This window comes from Echinops telfairi, unplaced genomic scaffold (genome assembly GCF_000313985.2).
Source record: "Echinops telfairi isolate 266 unplaced genomic scaffold, ASM31398v2 ScPeMD7_6;HRSCAF=24_1, whole genome shotgun sequence".
NCBI lineage: Eukaryota > Metazoa > Chordata > Mammalia > Afrosoricida > Tenrecidae > Echinops > Echinops telfairi.
Window position 1 is genome coordinate 3,733,117 of NW_022103903.1, and position 23,496 is coordinate 3,756,612.

Sequence of the window (23,496 nt, forward strand, 5' to 3'; positions counted from 1 at the left end):
GGTTATGTGTTGGCCTTCGATCAGCATGGTTGGCATTTTGATATCGCGAGCAGCATTGTGAGAAAAAGACTGGGTTTTCTATTCCTGTAAACAGTTAGTCTGGGAAACCCACAGGGAGTCGCTATGAGTCAGCATTAGCACATAAAAAAATAAAAAAAAAGAGGGATTCATCTAGTTGGAAAGTTTTGGTTCCGAAAACCAACATATAGTAGAAAGGCGACCCAAATACTCCATACTGCAGGAAGGAGACTGTGACCTCCAAATACTATTTCCTACCGTCATATGTGAAAATGCACTTTGACTACCTAAGAATAGTCTTATTAATTTTATATAGCAACAACGCTAGTTTGTATAGAACAGTTTCAACTTGTTCAATTCAATTTTCATAATAATTCTTAGCTAGAAGACTCAGAAAACCAGGGGGATTTTAGTACTAAATCTAAATTAGCATAAGCATTTAACAAACTTCTTAATTTATCATATTTATCACCAAGAGGAGAATTGTCAATTATGCATATACCAACTTATATCATTATAGTGCAGCTTTGGGACAGTGAATCATGAACTTTCAGTAATCATGAATACGTGGTGAACATTTGGCAATCCGAAAGCAATAACATAAACAAGAAAGGTAATCACATCAGAATAAGAACAGCTTCAAAGAAGCTCTCAGGAAATGATACATGCGATCTCTAATGATTAGACCAGGAAGAAAATAAATAAATAAGGACATAGACATACGTTGATATTTAATTCCTTTCTCTGCTAAAGGGCTCATGATGAGGACCTGTCCACTGATTAAGCTGCTTTATTTTCTATCCATTGGCATTTTCCTTTTAATAATACAATAGTGACAAATTATTATATATTATCTTCAAATACAAAACAAGAAATTCTAAATAATGTGCCAACCCTTCAGGTTAGCTGTTTTATAATATGGGTACACCTCTAGCTATACAATTATTTGTGACACAAAAGTATTAAAATGTGTTAAAATGATGACAAGTTCATCATGATTTTACCTCAGCTATTGTTACGGAATCTGGATACAATGTGTGAGCCAGATGATTTGCCAACATGAGATAAATCAAGGCATCTTCATCCACTTGTAGTCCAAAATATGCATGGTAGTCACCTGAAAAGCCTTCACCTACAGAACAGAAATATCAATATATACATGACTTGTGTTAACCTACTAGTCTTAATTCTGTAAATATATTTAAATACCATTTTTTTCTCTTTTGGATCTCAGTGGCGATTGTAGGAAAATGCAATGAATAGAGATGCCATACAATGTCCATTACCAAACATTTCACTCTACACAGTATATTTAAAGGGAACATTACGTTCAGTCAGGTAGTTAAAGTGTTAGTTCATAAATCAAAGCGAAAACTTTTCATTTTTCTGGTTGTAAATATAGAATATGTTACACAAAATTGGCATGTTATATAAATGTGTAACATTAATAAGATTCCCTCACAATTCCCACTTCCAGTTATAATCACTAATAAGAGTTGGATTTATTCTTCACAAGCGTTTTTCTCCTTATCAAATTCATTAAGATAGACATTGTTGCTCTATCTTTTTTTTTTGGTAAATGCCACGAACATTTGTGGTAAATGCCAAGAACATTTCCATCTTAGGGCTTATATACCGACTCTTCCCCAAGACACTATCTTCAGGACGTCTGCCTTACTGCATTCAGCTTACCACTCACTTATCTCAGTCAGATCTCATGACAGTGGACTTTCTTTCCTGAACAATTTGTTGTTGTTACATTTTTCCACACCCTGGTCTTTATAGACTCATGCTTCACACACAAAAACATATATAATACAAACAATAATAAATAACATATATAATACAAACAATAATAAAATGAACAATATAAAAAAATTCAACAAGATCAATTAGACAAAACATAGAAAAATCTCATTTCAAAAGAAGGCAATAGATATGAAAAACTGGTACCACTCCAAAGTGGGTCAAAAGGGAAATCAAATGATAAGGAATTAGATTTTAAACTTGAGTCTCCAGTAAGGTTGCCTTAAAACTCTTGCTGCAGTGTCTGTTGACTTGAGGTGACTTTAGCACAATGTTGTATGGCAACAACTGAATGGTCTTCTACCTTTCCATCTTGACACACTGAACCCAGCTGAGGTGAAGTCTCTCTTGTTGAAGTGGATTTTAAGATGTGCATGTAAAAGGAATGGTATATGGTTTGTGGGAGCTAGACAGGCTCTCTACCTCATTGCTTGGGAACCCAGATCAAAAGAGTACATGCCCTTAGAACAGAAGGCTATCTTTATCTTGGTTTTGATTTACTCTACTCTACTAAGGAGCCCTGGTGGTGTATTGGTTATGTGTTGAGCTGTGATTGCAAGGTAGGCAGTTTGAAACCACAAATTGCTCCTCAGGAGAAAGACTGGGCTTTCTACTCCCAGAAACAGTTACAGTCTTGGAAACAGGGGGTCGCTATGAGTTAGCATTGACTCAGTGGCAGTGAGTTTGAGTTTGAGTAGTGGACTCATAAAACATTCATTCTTCAAGAAGAAAGTAGAAGGAAATAGAGAAGAGAACTAGGAGGTAAAGGGCATTTATAGAGGTCTAAGTACAGGCACATATATATGTAAATATATTTATATATAATGATAGGTTTAGTATTCAGGTAGCAGATGGACATTGGGTGTCTACTCAAGTACTCTCTCAATGCAAGAACACTTGGTTCTAATAACCTGGCATTTCATGATGCTTAGCTTCTCGACATGACTGCTGATGGCAAAATGGGTGCATAAGCAAATGTGGTGAAGAAAGCTGATGGTGCCGGGCTATCAAAAGATATAGTGTCTTGGGTCTTAAAGGCTTGAAAATAAACAAATGGCCTTCAAGCTGAGAAGCAACAAAGTCTACATGGAAGAAGCACACTGGCCTGTGTGATCATGAGGGTTCGATGGAAGCAGGTGTCAGGCAACGAAGACTCAGAACAAAAAATCATATCATTGTGAATGAGTAAGGAGACCCAAAGCCCATCTGTAGACAATTTGACATACTCTTACAGCAGGGTCACAAGGAAGATATAAGCCAGTCAGGGTGCAGTATAGAATGGTTGAAACACACAACTTTCCTCTAGTTCTTTAATGTTCCCTCCCTCCCACTATCATGACCCCAATTCAACCTTACATATCCGGCTAGACCAGAGCATGTACAGATAAGAGCTAGAAACACAGGGAATCCAGGACAGATAACCCCTTCAGGACCAATTATGAGAGTAGCGATACCAAGAGGGGAAGAGGAAGGTAGAAAAAGAAAGGGGGAACCGATCACAATGATCTATAATATAATCCCCTCCCAGGGGGATTATTTGGGTGAAGGGAGACATTGGTCAGTGTAAGACATGAAAAAACAATAATTTATAAATTATCAAGGGTTCATGAGTGAGGTAGAGTGGGGGAGGGAGGTAAAAAATGAGGAGCTGATACCAAGGGCTCAAGTAGAATGAAAATGTTTTGAAAACGATAGCAACAAAGGTACAAATGTGCTTGACACAATGGAGTGTGATAAGAGCTGTATGAGCCCCCAATAAAATTATTAAACAAATATATTTATCCCTTTGTGAGTGACTAATTTTACTTAGCATAACTGTTTCCAGTTCCTTCCATGTCATGAGACATACACAGACTATCATGTATAATAAAGGAAGCATCACACGTAGCAGAAAACAAAAAAAATACCTAGGATGTATTATAATAAAACACTTATGCACTTCAAAAGTATTTCATCAAAAGAGTAAAACGAAATCTCACAGAATGAGAAAATATCTTTAACAATGACACAACAGACAGAATGCAGCAACATCTCAATAATAAGAAGAAAAAAATTCAATTAAAAAGTGGGCAACAGGCATGAGCACAGAATTCACCAGAGAAGACACACAAATGGCAAACAAATACGTGAGAAAATGCTTACATTACAATCACTAGCTTTTCGGGAGAATGAAGTAAAAACAATGACGGGAGAATGCCTTACACCCACATTGATAGCAAAATTAAAAAATACAAAAAACCAAACAGAGCAACAAATGCTGGAGAGGGTGTAGAGAGATTGAACTACTGGTGGAATGACAAACACGTGCAAACATTATGGAAAATGCCATGGCATTATCTGAAACACCTAAGAGTACAAAGACTCTATGACCCAACAAGATCTCTTTAACCAGATACCCCAAGTAGCAAGAGAAAGAAAACGAACAGACATACGCTCCCCATGTTTACAGCAGCAGTCTACAATAGCAAAAAGCTGGAAGCAACCTAATTCCCATCAGGAGAAGCATAGATAAAGAAACTCAGGTAGAGACACACAATGGAATACTATGATTTAATAAAAAACGATGTTGAAACCACCCATCACCTCATGATATGTTAGCAAGTGGAAACAGTTATGCTGAGTGACTTTTTTTTTCATTTATCAGTTTCTTTTTGTGTTTTCCTGATACTTTCTACAGCTTTTCTGTGCTTTGTCTGACGTCTTATGCAGCTTTCTCAATCTTTCAGTCTATTGAAAGTACTTAAATATCATTCTTTTGAATTCCTTGTCAGGGAGTTTCAAAGCCATTTCTTACATTAAAAAAGCTGTTGGCTCAATGTTGTGTTCATTTGTTTGATTCACTCCATTTTGTTTCTCTGTGTGAACCCCAAATGTTTGTCTCAGAGATACTTTAGTGTTGTATTTGTATTTTGTTGGTGTGTTCTGTCCTTAGGTAGTCACCACCTGCCCTCAGGTGCGTGTGATAGAAATGTGAGTATGTGCACAGTCCTCTGCTCACTGTTCATGTAGCCCAGTTGAGAAAAAGTTTGGCTGCTAGGTAATGACCCTGGCTATTAGGTGGGTTGCCAGAGAGGCTCAGGGGTGACTGGCATGTGTACGCACAATTGTTGTCTTGTCAGTTAGGGCAAGGAAAAAAAACAGAGCAAAACAGCAAATAGAGTAAAGAATCAACAACAAAAAGCAAACACGAAAAAGCAGGCAAGCCTTAGCCAGACAGAACAATTTACTCGCTAAAAAGAAAAGTAAAGGGGAGGGGGGCACAAAAGAAGAAAATAATTATATATATATGTGCCAAATTAGGGATGGAGAAGAAAGGAATGGAGAAAATAATGGTTAAGGAAAAGGGGGTTTAGAGAAATAAAATAGAAACTAAAGGGTAAGAAAAGAGGGAAACCATAAAGCAAGGCAACGATTGGAACAGGTGCACGCCCCACAAAGGAGAAAACTGCGTGGTGCATGGCGTCCACTGTGAATGAGTCAGCGCCTCTGACAACAGAGGGGGGCATGGGATCCGGGGTGTCACACATGGACATCCTGCCATCGTGCACGTTGTCTTGCAGCACCTGATCTGGAACTTGATCCGGAAGTAATTAATACTGACTCAGGTGATGAGGGAGGTCAGGGGGCTTGATTCTTGGCAGAAATATTTTGGCCCTAGGGGAACGCTGGGGGCAGCATAGCTGGCCAAGGATACACCCCTGGACACTCTGTTGGTTTGATTGGGTGAAGTTCTTACATTTTCAGAGTTGGGTATGGTGTTCCCTGAACTGGGTCCAAGAATACGTGACCCCAGCCTCAGTCAGAACAGTAGCTGTGTAAGGGTAGGGCATATCACTGGCCACTGGGCAGATAGGGCAAGCTTCTGATCACAAGGAAGGTATAAGAAGCAGGGAAGCCCCACTTTCTTCATTGTCAGTAACTGGTATGCCAGGCTGCTGCTGTCTCAGTAACATGCTACTTATCATAGTTCCAGATGGCTGCACCATATCAGGCTAGCGGACAACACATTTACACATCTGTCTCTTCTCTCATGGCTTTTGTTCAGCTTTCCCTCCTCTTGGTATTAAAGCCACTTTTCTAATCTTTCCGCTCAGGGTCCTAGAATTATCATGTTTCATTTGGTGTCTCATGCCTTTGTTGTAGAGGGTCTGCATAGCATGTCTGCCTATTTCACCAACTTTCCAGAAGTCAAATCTCAAACACTTGAATCACACTCATTTTCCCTGACATTTTGGTAGTCATTAGTGCCATTTAAAAAATCTTTGCAAATAAATTATTTTTTTCTGCGGATGCTTCGTGATGAATTCTTTCTCTGTTATATTAAATTTCATCTTATTGTTCTTGAGACTAGACACAGCTAAACATCCACCAATCTAACAATTTCTACCTGTCACATGTGATGACACTTATTACCATCTATGAGTTAGGCAACCATTCTCATCTTCCCATTAGCATAAACTCATTGCTCCCTAAATTTCCTATCCTATCTTTCAAATTGCTTCTGTCACGTTGGTCCATATAAATAGTTTTAAAAGAGCTATAATGCCCAAGGTAGGCATTCTTTCTAGTGATGATAAAATATCATTTGCTTTTATGAAAACCTCAGGAATATATTTCTTAAGTTTTAAGATGAATTCTCTTTCTCAGTGTTTTTGTTTTTTAAAATAAATTGAATATACTGTGCCTCAATGTTAATTATTTTAACTCAATTATTCTTGGTGTATTTTGTCTTCTTTTGATATACAGTTTTTCTCATTTTCTCATATTCTCTTTATATCTGATTATAGTTATTTCTCATTCCGCAAATAAAAATCTGTTATATACCTCTGAATACCTTTATGTTTCTTATCTTCACCACTTTTTGGGCTGTCTACACATCACTTTTCCATGGTATTCAATTAATTTTCCCAACTCAGCATAGTTCTCAGTGTGTACCCAGACCTGAAGATAAGATGGTTCTGCTGGGGCATGCAGGGATTTTGGTATATGAAAGATTTTCCTGACTTTAGCTGTGTTTGCTTTTCAAGTGGGCGATATTAGAGACCCATCACCTTTCATGAATTCAACTTGTGACCCACAAATTTCTCATAGAAAGGGCACCATGATTGAGAACAAGTGGCTCCAAACTTCAAACTTAGCTGCACTGCTATTTTCAGCTTCTTTCTTGACAGCCAGTTTTCAAGATGTCAAGTTTAGAGTCATTCACATTGTTCTTGATGAGTGAACATTACAGAATTTTTTAGCATTAAAAACAATACAACACAAAATAATTCACTATATCATATGTTAAGCAATTAAGATTATAGGGTTACCTTTCTTGTTACAAGTTTTAGAATAAAAATTCCCGACCAACATTTAAGTGAAAATTCATGATTTAAGTTTTATATATTTTCATCTGAATATAATGTACAAAGGAATTCATTCACTCATAAAAGTGCGCTTTGGTATTTTTATTATTTATATTTCATTGTAAATGCTGCCAGATTTACCTCCTTGAGGTTCTGATAGTTTCCTTACATTTAAATGAAAGCATGAACATAGATATATTTTAAGCTAAATCATTAATTTATTAATAAAATTTTTCACACCCCACATCTTCCCCCAAAGGGACCAGCATACCCTATGGAAAGGACATACATAAAGGGTCAAGCCAATAATAATGGCGATTACAACCATTGTCATGGATACCACACTTGAAGACCAATGTTCAATAAGAACAAAATAAAAAACAAAGCAAAGGAATTTATGAAGATCCGAAACTTACCCATTCCATGGTGATGATAGAGCATGGACGTAACACCATCAAAGCGAAATCCATCAAAGGCATATTCTTCCAACCACCATCTTATGTTTGACAGAAGAAATCTTAAAACTTCCCAGCTACAATATTAAGAAATACATATTTCAGCACAATGTTTAGAGAGTGTGTTGCTTAATCACAATGTATCAGGTGCTACAAGCTTAATGATCGGGATGACGGCCTTGTGATCAGGTGCTGTGGAGTTGGTTCTGACCCACTGCCACCTACATCCAACAGAACAAAGCACTGCCCACTACTGGGTCATCTAATTAGTCACAATTATAAAGGGCCTAATATCAAGAATTATGATGTTTGATTCAATAAATATCAAAAATACAAATGATATCTAAATACATATAAAACTATATTGTCGTACACTTAATTTGCTTGATGAAACTCCTTTTAAAAGGCAAGTTTATTTAATTTCCTTTAGCCATAAGTATCATTAAAAATCAGACGAAAACTGAGGAGTGGAAAACATTGTGAACATCTGGCACTAAGGACAGGGATTATTTCTTGTTCAATATGTTGTCCCCAGCAAACAGAATAATTAACATTATTATTTAAAAATGTTCAATAAAATGCTTGTTACCAGTGTCTGCATTCCCTGGACACTTTTCATGTAATATAAAGATAACTATTTGACTTTCTTTTTAAAAAACACATTGTTAGTAAAATAATTGAACTCAATTGTTTGCCTTTTTAAATTATGTTCTCATGTTACAATTTTAAACAGATTCATCTCAAAATAAAATGTAAAAGAAAAAGGACATAAAAAAATCAATCTCGTGTTGTGTAATATCACATTACTGGACATGTTGTGAAAAAACCAAAATCTATTACAAACAAAACAATACATATGTTTAGCAAAGTAGAAAGTTCTACAAGTTAAAGAATCTCTATATCCATAAAAACAGAAAGAAAGCGAAGAGCAGTACAACTCAATTACAAACACCACACGAAATAAGTCTATTTTGGACAATTGAAAAGAGGGCATCGTCAATTAGTATTTTTTTTTTTTAGTCAAACAGTTATGGTTGAATTCTCTATCTTATTATAGCAGTGATTTTAAGACTTTAATACCTCATTTAGTTTAATGACACAGCTGTAATAGTGTACACAAATCTTTAACCCACTGGAAATGTATGTATATTTTTAAAATCTCCATATATTAAAGGGCAGTCTGACATACGTAGAGATTAAGTCATCACAGCCAACACCAGAATTTTAACTGTAAACTGCTTTAAATAGGTTACTTTGGATTTTGAAAACTTACAGAAATTTTAAAAATCAACACAAAGAAAAAGCATGGAGATCCTAGCATCATATATATACATATATCTATAGGTGTAAAAGAGAGCAAGGAAGTTTTAAGTTGTTGGGCCCAAACATTGATGGGGGTAGATTACTTATGATGTCATTAATGCATACACATTCAGGGCTTAAGGAAAGTAATTCCTATTAAAATAATAAAAGCAAAGACTTTATAATACTTCAAGAGAAATCACATATAATATCAAAATACATTACATTTTCAACAAAATTGCTATGTGGGCATTTCAGAAAGCACATCAATAAATGTGTATACTATCACATAAACTAGTTTGAGATTAATGTTTTGAAAAGAACACATACTTTTTAAATAAAGCCACACTACTGTTAATATATATTTTGCTGTTCAGAAGCACTTGAAATGAAACATTGGGAAACTTCATTAAAAAAAAAAGTTTATTTATTTTACCAGGTTTTTTAAAACATGGCATCATCCAAAGTACTACATACATTTCTTATTTTTAAAATAGATTTATGGTAGATCACTGTAATCAAATTCGGCGAGAATACTTGTATCATGGGGTTGAAAGAACCCCCGAGGGTCAGTGATTCGCTAGAAATACCCACAGGACTTAACATATTGCTAGACTCATGGCTATGTTTTATTAGAGCCTAAACCAATTTAAAAAACAGGAGGTGGGGAGGGAGGAAGAGATGAAGAAAAGGATGTAGGTAGGAACGGAAGTAGAAAGAAAAGGAAGTGATGATTAAGGAAAGAAAGAAAGAAAAATCAGCAAATCATACAAGTGCATACAACTGTCCAAAGGAAACCTGTAAACTCCAATAATCCTCTTCCGTGCAACACCCCACCCCTGGAAAAGGGTTGTGGGAGGTAAACTGCCATCAGGTTAATTCTGACTTACAATGACCCTATCTATCTAAAGTTTCAGAGGCTGTAAATATTTGACGATAGCTTCATCTTTCTCCCATAGAGTAGGTTTGCACTGCAGATCTTGTGGTCAGCACGTACCCCACAGCGCCACCACTGGCAATGATTTGTTAAAACACGTGTGGAATGAATGTCTGGCAAGGAAGCTCGTTACAGACTCTAATCTCAGAGATGGAAAATTACATACACCCAGAAACAAAGCGTGTATAAATCCCATGGTTTGTACAAATAGTTTAGGCACAGTGAACCACTCTCATCAGTTCTGGGGCTATGGGTAACTCTTCTGAAATCCAACACCCCCCCACCAGACAAACAATGATAGCAATCTCAGAAGTTTCATACAAGGTTAATTAAATATTTTCTGCACAAAAGAAGTTAACTTTTCTTATAGGCTTATAAAATACTTAGCATAGGTTAACTAGATCAAAACAAAATAAAACAAAAAGGCAACAACAAAAATTTTCCCGCTGTCATTTTATTTCAGAAGTATCCAGATCTCAAAACCAAGTAAAACAATTAAATATGAATCTAAAATCTAAACACTTGAGGACCTTCGGAAGAGGTACTCTGTTCTGCACTCTGCCCACCAGCAAACACATAGACAGTGAAAATGCTGATCTAAAACATGAAAAAGTTACTACAGTAAATCTAAGATAGACCTTAAGGAAGCTATGGAAAATGTCACCAGTGAAAACTTAGATTTCTGAATGTCTACAATTGTTTTGAACACCACAATTTAAAAACCCAGTGCCAAAAAATTCAATTTCTCCTTCTTTGTGGAGTTGAGAAGAAGATATAATAAAAAACATCACCGAATTGGAAATTTTGTTCAATGTTCAATGTTCAAGATATATTCAAAAACATCACCGAATTGGAAATTTTGTTCAAGTAATAAATGAAGTGGATCATCCCAAGTGAATGGTTTGCCCTGACACAAAGTATGAAAATGTCTGGCAATAGGTATAATAAAAAAGATAATTTTACTTTTTTCCCCTTTAAATGTCATCAGACAGACTAAAACACAGATTAGAGTCTCATAAAAATCTAAGCAAAATTGAGGCAAGAGTTTAACTTTGGTGTGTTCCAACAGAGATGGCAGGACTTAAATTTCAAAGTTGTTACACTGACATAAGGTTTTAAAAGCCTGCCCTTATAAACCAAAGGGCAACCTAGTCGCCAAACAATTGCAGAAGTTAGATACTAACATTTAGATGGTAAGTCCAAATATATACGTATGTATACCGCAGTGGCTAATATGTATGAGTGAATCTATTTTATTAGCTTCATTTCTGAAACTGATTAATAAGTTAAATGCTAACACTGGGTCAGCATACTGTGTTATCTACATCAAATCTATTAAATGACTCCCATTTTCCCCCTAGAAGCTGAAACAAAGTTCCTAAAAAAACAAAAAAGGATAATGAAATACTGCTGACTTTCCTGTGAATTAAAATTTTAAATCACAGGTGTATGATTGAGGAAACTGAATACATCAGTGGGTAATGTATACGTTTAAGAATTTCTAGCAATCAAAATAATCAGGAATCTAATTGATTTAAATGTGTAAAATATTCAACCTGTAATCAAGTAATGAGAATTTATTAAGGGAAATTTGCCACAAATAATTCCAGTATTTAGGAAATATATCTCAAATTAAAAAAGAAGAAGTGGATTGTCTCATTATGTATAACCTAATTTTCTTGGAGAATAAGTATAAACATTAGACTATTTTCCAAATGTTGGTTTTATTCTCAGTCTAAAATATCTTCCATGGATTTCAAAACAAATCACTTAGTCGACTGGATGTTACAAAACCTACCAAGAGTGTATACAAATAAATATAAGCCATAATTTAACAATGGCACATGGAGTTACTATGACTTAGAAATTATTCGATGGATCTTAATGATATGAATAACATTGCATATTCTTCTTAATTATTCCACAGTCTTTAAAGCTTAGTGACTATTGGATAGTATAAAAAGCTTCAAATAGCTTGTGAAAAGTTTCCAATACTTTCAATTCCATTTTTTTCTGTTAACTTTTGAAACCTTGTATGTTTTAAAATCACATAGTGACCCCTGGTATTTTTATGTGAATATTTCAATTGAGAATATTGATTGCAAAAAGACACTACTCTGGGACTTTCTCCTTGGTGCAAAAGGATATATTGGTATATTCTTAAATTACAATGAAAGTAACATATGAAACTGATATTCTAAAGCATCACCATTAAAAAAATGAAAAGTATTTATCTATTAATTTATTTTTAATTAGACTGAACTTTTTTAAGGTTTTATACATTCTATAATTTGTATTGTACATTTATTTACTAGGAATTTCTTATGGACGAAAAAAACCCCAGAAATTATGAAAAAATACTTGTAATATTTATGAGTATCTAACAATATCCTAAATAATAAAATGTATCTGGGCTTTTAGACAAGTGAAATTGTATGGGGTCTAGTACATATATATTAATTTTAAACAACATTATTTCATAAGCTGTAAAAACTTTAATGATACAAATTGCTCTTTCAACTATTAAGAAGCTGTTAGAATATAAATTTTAGAACAAAGGAAGTTATTATAAATAATGACACCGAAGTCTTTCTTTCTCTTAGTATCACAATATTTTCTGGATTTCATCCTGTGTGACTGAGGTAGTTAGTTTATTGTGCCAACCTGGCCGATAAACACATATGGGGTTAACTGAAGGGCGGAGGGATAAATGGCTCGGTGAGACTCGCCTTTCGAGTTATCGGGTGTCTTGCTTTCTGATGGTTGGACCAGGGTGCAGCTGCAATAGCCAGTTCCCTGCTTTAGCTGGCAAGACTCACTTCCTGCAAGACATCTCTGAGGAGAAGCCACATGGACTTACCCAGATGCAGCCCTGGGTGATGGAAGGGCCATGTGGACACCCCTGCCAGCACTGAGATGTTTACACATTCACTGACTCGGCTTTCCTCCTGCAGTCAGCATCATTGCGTCTGTTTTGTGAGATGGAGGAGGACTTTGTGGATGGACATATGGGTTAACGTTGTGTTATGGACACAAGACACAACACATAACACATAATGTTATGTGATGGACATGTGGTGTTGGACATATGGGTTAATGTTGGACTTGTGGGCTTGGGCAGCACTGGGTTGGAATATATTCTTGATATGCACTTAACCTTTATATAAAAGTCTCTCTTATACATGAGTTTCTGTGGCTTTGTTTCTCTAAAGTACCTAGACTAACACAGTGACTATTTTTTATGTAAAACTATTTAATCAGATTGCTTCCATTGAGCTACTATCTCTTCTCTGATTAGACTATAATGTCTTTCTTTTATGGGCAAAATGATCACTAACATATTCAGTATTGTATTAAAATTACCTTTACTTGTTCATGTATAACCTAGGTCTAATCAGATATTCCCTAGGAAATAAGCTGGAAAGGTAGCATGTTGTGCCTCTAGATGGTTAAATGTTTTGAATTATCCTTAATAACAATAAAAAATCAACTCGAGACATTTTCCAGATTCCCCCACTTTAAGTGAACCCACATTCTTAGCACGGTTGTTCATCTGCTTTAGGGAGACTGGACAAATTAAGAGCAGCGTTTCTGGGTATGAGGAACCAAAGTCATTACCAACACGACAGGAGCAAAAGCACACATGGATGATGGGACATGAAGGAGAGAGACAAATCTAAACGCAGCAATAACGTCCACCCAGAAAGTTGTTGTTATGAAAACACTCCGATTTCATGCTTCCTCGCAGAGGTTATTACTAACGGTGATCTTTGAAAGCATTAATCCTTGTCAAATAAATTATCAACAGATACTAGAACCATCTGCTTCACAAACAAACCCACTGCCATTGAGCCAATTCTGATGCAGAGAGACCTTTGTGAGAGCAGGTGGCCTCCTCTTTCTGTCACAGAAGTGGGATCAAACTGGTGCCCTTACAAGAGTCCAATGATTACCTGACAGTGCCACCAGGGCTCCTTGTTTCAGAATAAAGGGCTCAAACAGGGTGACCCACCCCAGGTCTACAAATGAGGAACCCAAGATAGGAAACCCCCCTATGAGTACACATTCAATGTTATGGGGGAAGCCTTGCAGTGCAGAATCCTGCAATAAGCACTCAGCGGCAAACTGAAGGACAAGTGGGTAGAACGCACCATCTTCAGCAGAGAAGATGTGGCAGTTGGCTTCAGTAAAGATTTACAGCCTTGGAAGCCCACTGCACCAGTTCTAGCCTATCCTACAGGTTACGAGAAGTTGGAACCGAACACTGGCAGTATTTGGTTTAGTTTAAGTATTATCTAAATTATATATCTCCTCAAACTAAGGTATTGTTATTTGCTACAGATAAATGACTGTTGGTTAAAAGAATATATATCACACTTCCACAGCAGGTATATCGATAAATATATGTTTTTATATAAGGTAAAAAATTCTTACCTTATCTATAAAATGAAGCTAGTTATTCACATCAAAACAACTGTCAGCAGTTTGAACATGTACAGCTACACATAATAGACAAATATAATATAATTGGTAATTAGTTTTTATTTCTTATAAAAGTTTAGAAATATTATGCACATATTTCTTTTCCATTTTGTCCATTCTGATTTATTCATAATATTAAACTGAAATACAAACTATTATAACATGTTTTTATGGAAAAAGACATCACTGAACTTGACAGTTTTCCACTATCTTATTAGAACTTTATATTTAAGCATGTAGCATTTACTTATATTTAGCCAGTGCTTTCTGAAAGATGACTTGCAACATGTTAAAGGAACAAACATATTTAAATGGGATCAGAAATAAATGAGGAAAACACACGCAAATGAGAATAATACAGACCCTGCAGATAGACTGATGGAGCACATAAAGAGCCTGGGATAAAATGTCCTTCTCCTGCCAAAATAATGATGATTATACAGATTAGAATAATGGCTAAATGAAAGCTATAATAGGAATTAGCTTGATTAACACCCCCAAATAATTACTATTTAATGCAAGAGACAAGCATTATCCTGTGATAATCTATATAAAGATACTGATATTTAGAAGAACAATAAAAAGTTGTTTTCTATACTCTGAGAACACAAGTGCATAAGTGTCACAGAAAGGCAGTGAACAGGGCATCGTGTGCTTATGAACAGGGAGAACGGCTAAGAAAATGAGGAACAGTGTGTTCCTCAACAAGTGTGTGTGTGTGGCGTGTGCACGTGTGTGTGCGTGCGTGTGCACGTGTGTGTGCGTGTGTGTGTGTGTGTGTGTGTGTGTGTGTGTGTTTTCTAGGGTAAGAAATCAAGGAAAATAGTCTGGCATTGATCTTAAGAATAAATCTTAAACTTAGATATTTCAATCATTATTCTTTTGGTAGTTCAAAAGTTTGTATTATTTTCCTAAATAGTATCTAAATCTCTAATGTACAAGTATATCTGTAGGTATCCCCATCGACAATGGAAACCAGTATTCAGGGCACTTGAAGAATAGTTATAAGGAAACTCAATGGCATTTAAATTTACTGAATATGTTTTAGGTACCAGACTCCACACATTTCACATATAACATTGTCTCATATAACAAAGCTGTGGTATCAACTATGCAATTTAGTTCAGCAAACCAGGATGTTTAAAAGTGTAAATAAAGTACCCAGCATTACTCAATTGCTAATAGGCAAAGGTGAGACTCTCTTTAAGTTCACAAACCCTGTTAAAATTTAATTTTATATTGTCACAATCAGCATTACTCTGCGTAAATTTTTGTGGTTAGTTTTTCCCCTGGTATCCCAATTTTTAGAAACAACACAATCCCTACATATCCATATGGCTAATATGAGGTCTTATTAGTGTGTACGTTTGAACTAGTTATTTAACTTCTTTCCATCTCATGGGCAAAATGGAAGATAACCTTAGCACTGTTATGAAAAGTCTTCGTGGAATAATTGAAAAAGAAAATGTGATCCAAACACTGATACATCACTGCCATCGAGTAAATTCGGATTCCTATACCAGAGTCCCTAATAAATGAAAAAGCGTTTTAAAATACAGTTGTTTAAATATAAACTGTTGGAAATGAACTGATTGCTCTAAAAAATTTTGGCAAATATTGTTATTTTGAAAAAAGTATTCATAAACATAATTACTTTTGTTTAATCTCAGCCCAAAGTAAGACTTAGAAGCAAACATTGGAATTTCCTTATTTTTGAGCAGTGTGTTATTTATCAATATTTTCAACAAATATTTCTTGAGAAACTGCTTTGGACAAGACAAAATGCTAGATGCTGTGGACATAGTCATGGATAAGATGTTCACAATATCTCTTTAGACTGTAATGGAAGAGACAGATATTTTACAAATAATAATATGCAGTTAATTATAACAATGAATAATAATGCAAAGGAAAACATGGTATTATTAAAATAGAATCTATTAATCTAGTTGGCAAGAAGAAACTAGACTTCTCAGAAAGTGATAATTAAGTTTGAGAACTATAAGATAAATTAGACAGCATATTACATTTATTGGAAATCACTATATATAGTCCAAGAAAGCTGAATTAGGCACATACACCAAGCATATACTTTTACCACATAATAAAAGCCCATTCATTAGTGTAATTTTTAAAAATTGATTTCAGTACATAGTCAACACCGTCAGATTATGCGGAAAGATATGTATTAATTTAGCCATCAAATATGAGGATAATAATAAAATATGGAAAGCTATTTTTTTAATGTGACAGTCAATCACATAATGCTCAACTATTTTTTTCTTTTAATTGCATTGTTCTGGTGTGTGTATGTGTATGTATATATATATGTATGTATGTATGTATATTTATATATATACATACACATACACACATATACGATTATATATATATATACATGCATACACACACATATATGGAATTCTCATTTATATAGCACATTTTTCCCTATAAAATGTCACTCTTCCTATTTTCTAGTCCCTTCCCTTGTTTCCTTTACCAGGGACTGTGCACTCTCGCCGTCACACTAAAAATCAATCCCCTCCCTCAATCTCGGCACTCTCCAATAGTCCCAGTTCTCCATAATTCACTGCCATCGAGTCAATGCCAGCTCACAGCACCCTACAGGACGGGGTAGAACTGCCCCTGTGAGTTTCTCTACACGAGGACAAAGTCTTGTCTTTATCCCTCAGAGTGGCTTCATGGTTTTGAACTGCTGATCTTTCAGCTTGCAATCCAACATGTAACCACCACACCACCAGGGCTCCCATATGGCCTCTTATTTTCTTAACTTTCCTAGTTTTGTTTTCAAGCTTATTCTTTTTAATGCATTTTTTGTTGTTAATCTCTTTTTTTATTGTTGTTATGGAAGAAACAAAAGTGAAATTCTCTCAAACCATACAAGCTAGGTGAATAATCATTAAACGTACATTTTTCATACGATTCAGTAAAAATAAAGACATCAGGTATCCTGGTTTGATGCACTTTATGAGAAAATAATGCTATAATGCACTTAATGAAAGTTAACTAAGCATTTATAATACATGGATCATGAATAAGACGTCAAGAAAATTATATTCTAGATAAGTTTTCAAAACTGAGTAAATCTTTCTGAACCTGGGTGTGATCAATTTTTAAAAGAGGGTAATTAGGTGAATAATTTATTTTATAACTACCAGCACAAAGCTGGTTCCTAAGAGACAAGTTAAAGATTTTCCAAATGTCCAACTTTTCCAAGCTGCTGTACCACTCCATCATCTAAAACAAGTATGCCCCTTCTCTGTTTTTCTTCAGTGTTTGTATTCTATAGTTTAATGCATTGGCTCACCAGTCATAGACTGTACTGTTTTACCAGGGATGTCTCACTGTCATTAAGTTAAAGCTGATTCATAGTGATCCTAGAGGACAAGGTTGAATTGTCCCTGTAGACTCCTGAGACTATAATTCTTCATGGGAGTAGAAAGCCTTGTATTTACCCCTCCAGGTGGCTGATGATTCTGAACTGCTCTGCAGTCAGCAGTCCATCAGGTAACCCTTTATGCCATCAGGCCTAGTTTCAAGTGCATAATCAAAAATAAGGAATAACTCAGAAGTAATGGTATTGCCTCAGCACACAGATCTTGAATAGAATAGCTTCCCCTTGCTCTCAGTCATAGGTCATGCTTAAAGGCTTCTTGGGAAAATGTTACAGCTCTTAGTTCTGTGAGTTGGCAAGTCCTACTGCAACCATCTGGAACAGCGGTCATGCTTCTTTCCACCTTGAGCCACTATCATTTGTTGCACTGTCATCTCATCCTTGTTTCTCCAAGTCTCCCTTTAAAACTAGAGGGATGACAAAACTGACCAATTCACTCATTAAGGTTCCCATATATCTTATTGCATGATCCCACCCAGGAAGGATTTGATACACCTTATTCACATTATTATTGATGCTGTCCAATCTCCTATTGGTGGGCCTCGAGTACCTTATTTGGATTTACCCACCTAATGATTGTGTAGGAGTCACAGGACCATGCATGAGTAGAAGGACTATATTAAGTAATATCACTGCACTACAGTAACAGGTTATTTGTATCTAATTGTATATCTTTTCATAAACTAAAATTCAAAATGAAAGATTAATTCATATTAAAATCTTCCTGAATTTCCACATCAAAAGTGTGCTTTAGGCAATAATAGTATTGCAAAAGAACTTGAAGAGTAGACATTAACATTCAAAAAGAAAAATAAAACCAACCTATTCTCTGCCCTCTCGCCAAATAATCAAATATAAGAACCACTGGACTTTCTTCTCCTATTAAAACTCCATTCATATTCCAACATAAACTTAACAAAATTTCCCTGCCTCTACCTGACCTCAATGTTAAAACAATGGGGAAAAAAAGATCGGTTCATCGAAATATAAACTTCTACTGCAAAGTTAAACAACTGCATATAAATTTTAAAAGAACATTTTGTTTCATTGTTCTAAAAATATTAACTCTGAAAAAGCAAAAAGAGTAAAAAAATTGAACTAATATACAATAGTTAAGAATAATATTTTCATAGTCATTGGAATAGGAAATAAGAGTTAAGACCAAAATTCTACCTCACTAGAATGAATGTAGCTTAAGTGATATTTATGACACTGGAATGCCTTTAACCCTGATTTTGCAATTATCATGGTAAAGCTATTTAAAGATGTATTTCCATGAATAAAATACAAAATTACTTACTTAGATCACTCAAAATATGATTCTTTTCATGTTGAGCATGTAGTCTGTGATTCCCATTAAGGAATCCTGGCAACATGTTTACCCTGGAATATCACGTGGGTTAAACCCATGTTTAACCATGACCAGTTTAGTTATGTCCAAGGAAGTACCGGTAACACCCAAAACAGACATGTTTAAAATGTGAATGAACTGGATGGCTAACCAAAAGGGGAAATCCTACGAGAAACATAATCTCTCCTAGAAAATAAGAGCTGCACGTGTGTAGCATGGCAATCAATCTCTAGGTCTTGACTGGGTAAGTAAAACACAGGCAAGGCTGGATCAAATACGATGCTTGACTCCACCCCTTGGAATGTGTTCCTTTCTGCAGGCCTGTCAGTAACCCAAGGTCATGCATCAGGCTCCTAAAAAGGTGCACGATTCCTTTTTTGATTCTAGGGCTTCAACTGACAAGTTTTCCTGCTCTAGTAGCATTCTGGATGACCTGAGTTTTAAAAATTTTTTTCTAGCTTTGCCAGTTTGGCTTCATCAAACACAACTGAACTGGAAGCTCTGGTTTGAACTAATCATTTTGCACCTTAATAACTACACTTATTTATTAATGAATTCATTTGTTTATTACAAGTTTAACCAACATTGGTATTTATGTAAATGTATCCCCAATTTTTTTAAAGATGAGATGGTGGCTTATAGTTAAATTTCAGATTGGTCTTTGTGTACATACAGCCTATATTGAAATAAGAATTCTTATGATTAAATATTGAAAAATTTCCCAAATGTTACATAGGTCTCTGGTGAGGACAACAAAAGGGAAAAACCACAGAAACATCAGTATCCTTAAGGAAGCATCAGCTTCTTTGTGTTTACACCAGTCATAAATTTTGCATTTGCACATTGCTGCCTGGAATTTTCAAAGGATTTTGCAATGATTAATTTAACGATTTACCCATATTGCTCTCATAGAGCCAAGAACTTTTACATATGTATATATAATTTATGATATCTGCATCAACAATCTATAAATGGGTGAAATATAACATGTAGAAATGTAATCAAAGAAAAACAAGTAGTGTCATAAAAAATAAGACCTAAAAATAAACGTTTTAAATTTAAGTGCTTTTAACCTAAGGCATTCAAAATGCATTTTTAAAATGATGCATTTTCATGGGGGTCAATTTGACCTGACGATCTATAAGAAACAACAACAAAATAATGATGATAAGGGAATTTTCAAGAATTATAATTAATTTCAAATATAAATTAAACACCTTCCCAAGCCAGACTTGGCATGAAGTGCTTTGTATGAATTAATCCTTTAATTCTCATAATAACCTTACCTCAGTAAACTTTTCTACAACAGGCCAGATTGTCATCATGTAGCCTGTGTTATAGCTCAAATTCTTAGCACGTGATTTGCAGAAGGATATGGTTTACAGAACCCTGGTGGCACATTGGGTTACACATTAGACTTTGAACCACCGGTCAGCAGTTCAAACCTATGAGAGAAAGATGAGGTTTTGACTTCCATAAAGATATATAGCCCCAGAAACCTACAGCGCCAGTCCACTTGTCCTGTAGACTGTTATGGGTCAGAAATGACTGAATGGTAGTGAGTGAGTGAGGGCTGGTTTACAGTGGGATCCCTAAATCCATTTGAGTCTCCACATAGATTCAGCCTCCAGTGCATACTCCACGGCAGTGAGTTTGCTTTGGGTTGGAGGCATGAGCAGTTGAAAAGAGAACAAGGGAAATTTGCATGGTTTAAAATCAAGAAAGGGTTGCATCAGAGTTGTATCCTCTTACTATACGTATGGTGAGAAAAAAGTCAGAGAAACTGGATTACAGAAGAAGAATTTGGCATCAGGATTGGACGCAGGCTTATTAACAACCTGTGACATGCAGATGACACAACCTTGCTGCTGAAAGAAAGCAAAGAGGGCTTGAAGCACTTCCTGATGAAAACAAGGACTGCAGCTTTCACTGTGAATGACAACTCAATGTAAAGAAGACCAAGTCTCACAACTGGATCAGTAGGTAACATCATCATAAATGGAGAAAAGAAGATTGAAGTTGTCAAGGATTTCATGTTGTTTTAATCCAAAATCAATGCTTATGGAACCAGCAGTCAAGAGATTAAAAGACATGTTGCATTTGGGTAAATCTGCTGCACAAGATCTCTTTAGAGGATTGAAAACCAGGGAGTTTAATTTGAGGACTAAGGTGTATCTGATCCAAGCCATGGTGTTTTCAATTGTGTCATATGCAAGTGAAAGTTGGACACTGAATAAAGTAGAATGAGGAACTGATTCATTGAATGTGGTGCTGGAGAAGAGTACTGAAAGTGCATGGACTGTGAAAAGAACAAACAAAACTGTCTTGAAAGAAGTACAGCCGGAATGCTCCTTAGAGGCAAGGATGGCATTTGTTTATTTTGAGGTGCAATATGCACTGAAGGCTATAGAGGTCTGTGATCGTCATCTAAAAGCGCTTCAAGTAATTCATTTTAAGCAAAGAGCAAGGTTGTGTCATGTGTGTTTCTGCATAAGCACCAGCCATCTGAGCATTTTTCTATTTTTCCAGCACAGTCAGGCTCGCACCAATCTAAGGATTGGCTACTTTCTCTCCCTCAAATTCTCTGTCCTCTGAGTTAGACTTACTCAAATGTTAACCAGATTTCATTCCAATGTGACCTCTAAAAGGCCTTCTGTGGACAAATAGCTACCGGTTTACATATTTCTTATTTATATTCTGCATACACTTATGCACTCCCTCAGCCATATTTAATGCGACTGAGTCGATGCCGACTCACAGCTCCCCTATGGGAAACGGTGGAACTGCCCAGAGGTAACTCTTTACGGGAGTAGAACACCCTGACATTCTCCCGAGAAGCAACATGGTGGTTTCAAATTGCTGACCGTTGGGATCAGAGACCACCGCATAATCATTACGCCAACAGGGCACCCTATTTATGCACAAGTGATATTTTTATGTGCTTTATTATGTGTTTTTTCTCATTTGTTCTCTAAACAGTAATTAATTGGCACTGTGGCATCTTTTTGAAAATTATTATTAATATATGAGCAGGCGTCACCAAGTTCCTGGGGGAGAAATGGAATGAAAAGCTAATAAACATGTCTCACAAACTTTTAAAAGCCCCTTTTATGATCAGTTTTCCATGATATAAACATACCGATGAAACATAGGTGTTTTGATTGCTTTCTTGCTTCTGTATCCTTAGAGCCCAGCACAGTGCTTGGAGCTTAGAAATCATGAGGTAAACCATGGGGGAACGAAGGAATGAATGAGACACAGATGGGAGAGCAGGCTTGGAATTCTGACAGCTCCGCTGCACACTGTACCACATGACCCCTCCTGCCGGTGTAACAGTCTTTATTTTAAAAGCGTAAGCACACACACACACACACATGCACGCACACACACAAAGGAGGAGAAAATAGTCCAGCTCAGATAGAATTGTTTCTTTTTAAAAAATGGTATCTGAATTATATAAGGTTGTGTTATCTTATTCAAAGGAGAAAAAAATAATTTTGTTTCTAAGTCTAGGTGGACTGCTGTTGCATTAAAACGGCTCAAAAATGTGCTTGCTTCCAGGTAAGACAAAAATAAAATTTAATGCATAGTGTCACCTTATTTATTTTGTCTTATTTGCCATTGTATTTTGATTATTTATGCCTAATGTTCTTTTTTGTTTTAATTAAGTTTATAACAGGATCTATTTTCAATATTTTCTTTAACAAAATATTTCCCTAGTTATAATACCATTTAATCCCATTCCAGCTCCAAAATACACTTTATTTCATGCTCTTATCCAGTTTACAATGCCATATAATTTGTAATGGTTTAATTTTATTTTCTTAACTTTTATTTAAATTCCTCAAATACAAGTATTGTTTCAATTCCTTCAACTTTAATATTTATTAACTCTTCATTGCAATTGGGTTGAAATCATATAAAGCAAATTGGCTTTCCATGTGCTGATTTAGATACTTTATGCTTTGTGGCACTGACTACAGAACCCACAGAGGAAGAGAACTCTTCCTTTTCTTTCTCTGGGTTTATCGTTCCTTCCTTCTCTCTTTCCAACCTTTCTGCTTTCTGAGCTTTATCACTAGACAAATACAGTATTTTTTTACTTTGCATGAGTGATTTCTCTTAGGAGTGCACACTTCCCTACTGTTATTATTCACTTTATAGACCTATTTTTATATTTGTTATTTATTCTTGTTTTATAATATTTATTATGTTAATGTATTGCGGAGAAATACAGACAGCATGGACAAATTGAGATCATAGATAAGACCCTATGTTGTAAGCAAGAAAAATTAAAGTCCTATTCATCTAGGATTAGTTTTATATTCACTACTGAGTTCCACTTGATGCAAATCTACTTTAACCAAAATGAAATCTTGTTG

General features: G+C 35.5%; 1 protein-coding gene across 2 annotated transcripts in view; it reads right to left on the reverse strand.

Moving 5' to 3' along the window:
- The window catches only part of GBE1 (1,4-alpha-glucan branching enzyme 1), a 383,033-nt gene that overhangs the window by 112,507 nt on the left and 247,030 nt on the right, over positions 1 to 23,496 (reverse strand). For both annotated transcript variants that reach the window (XM_004706425.2, XM_045286245.1), the window contains exons 8-9: positions 7,589 to 7,704; positions 1,023 to 1,150 (exon numbers count right to left, since the gene is read on the reverse strand). In XM_004706425.2, the coding sequence (XP_004706482.1) occupies positions 1,023 to 1,150; positions 7,589 to 7,704 (244 nt within the window). The remainder of the gene's footprint in view (positions 1 to 1,022; positions 1,151 to 7,588; positions 7,705 to 23,496) is intronic.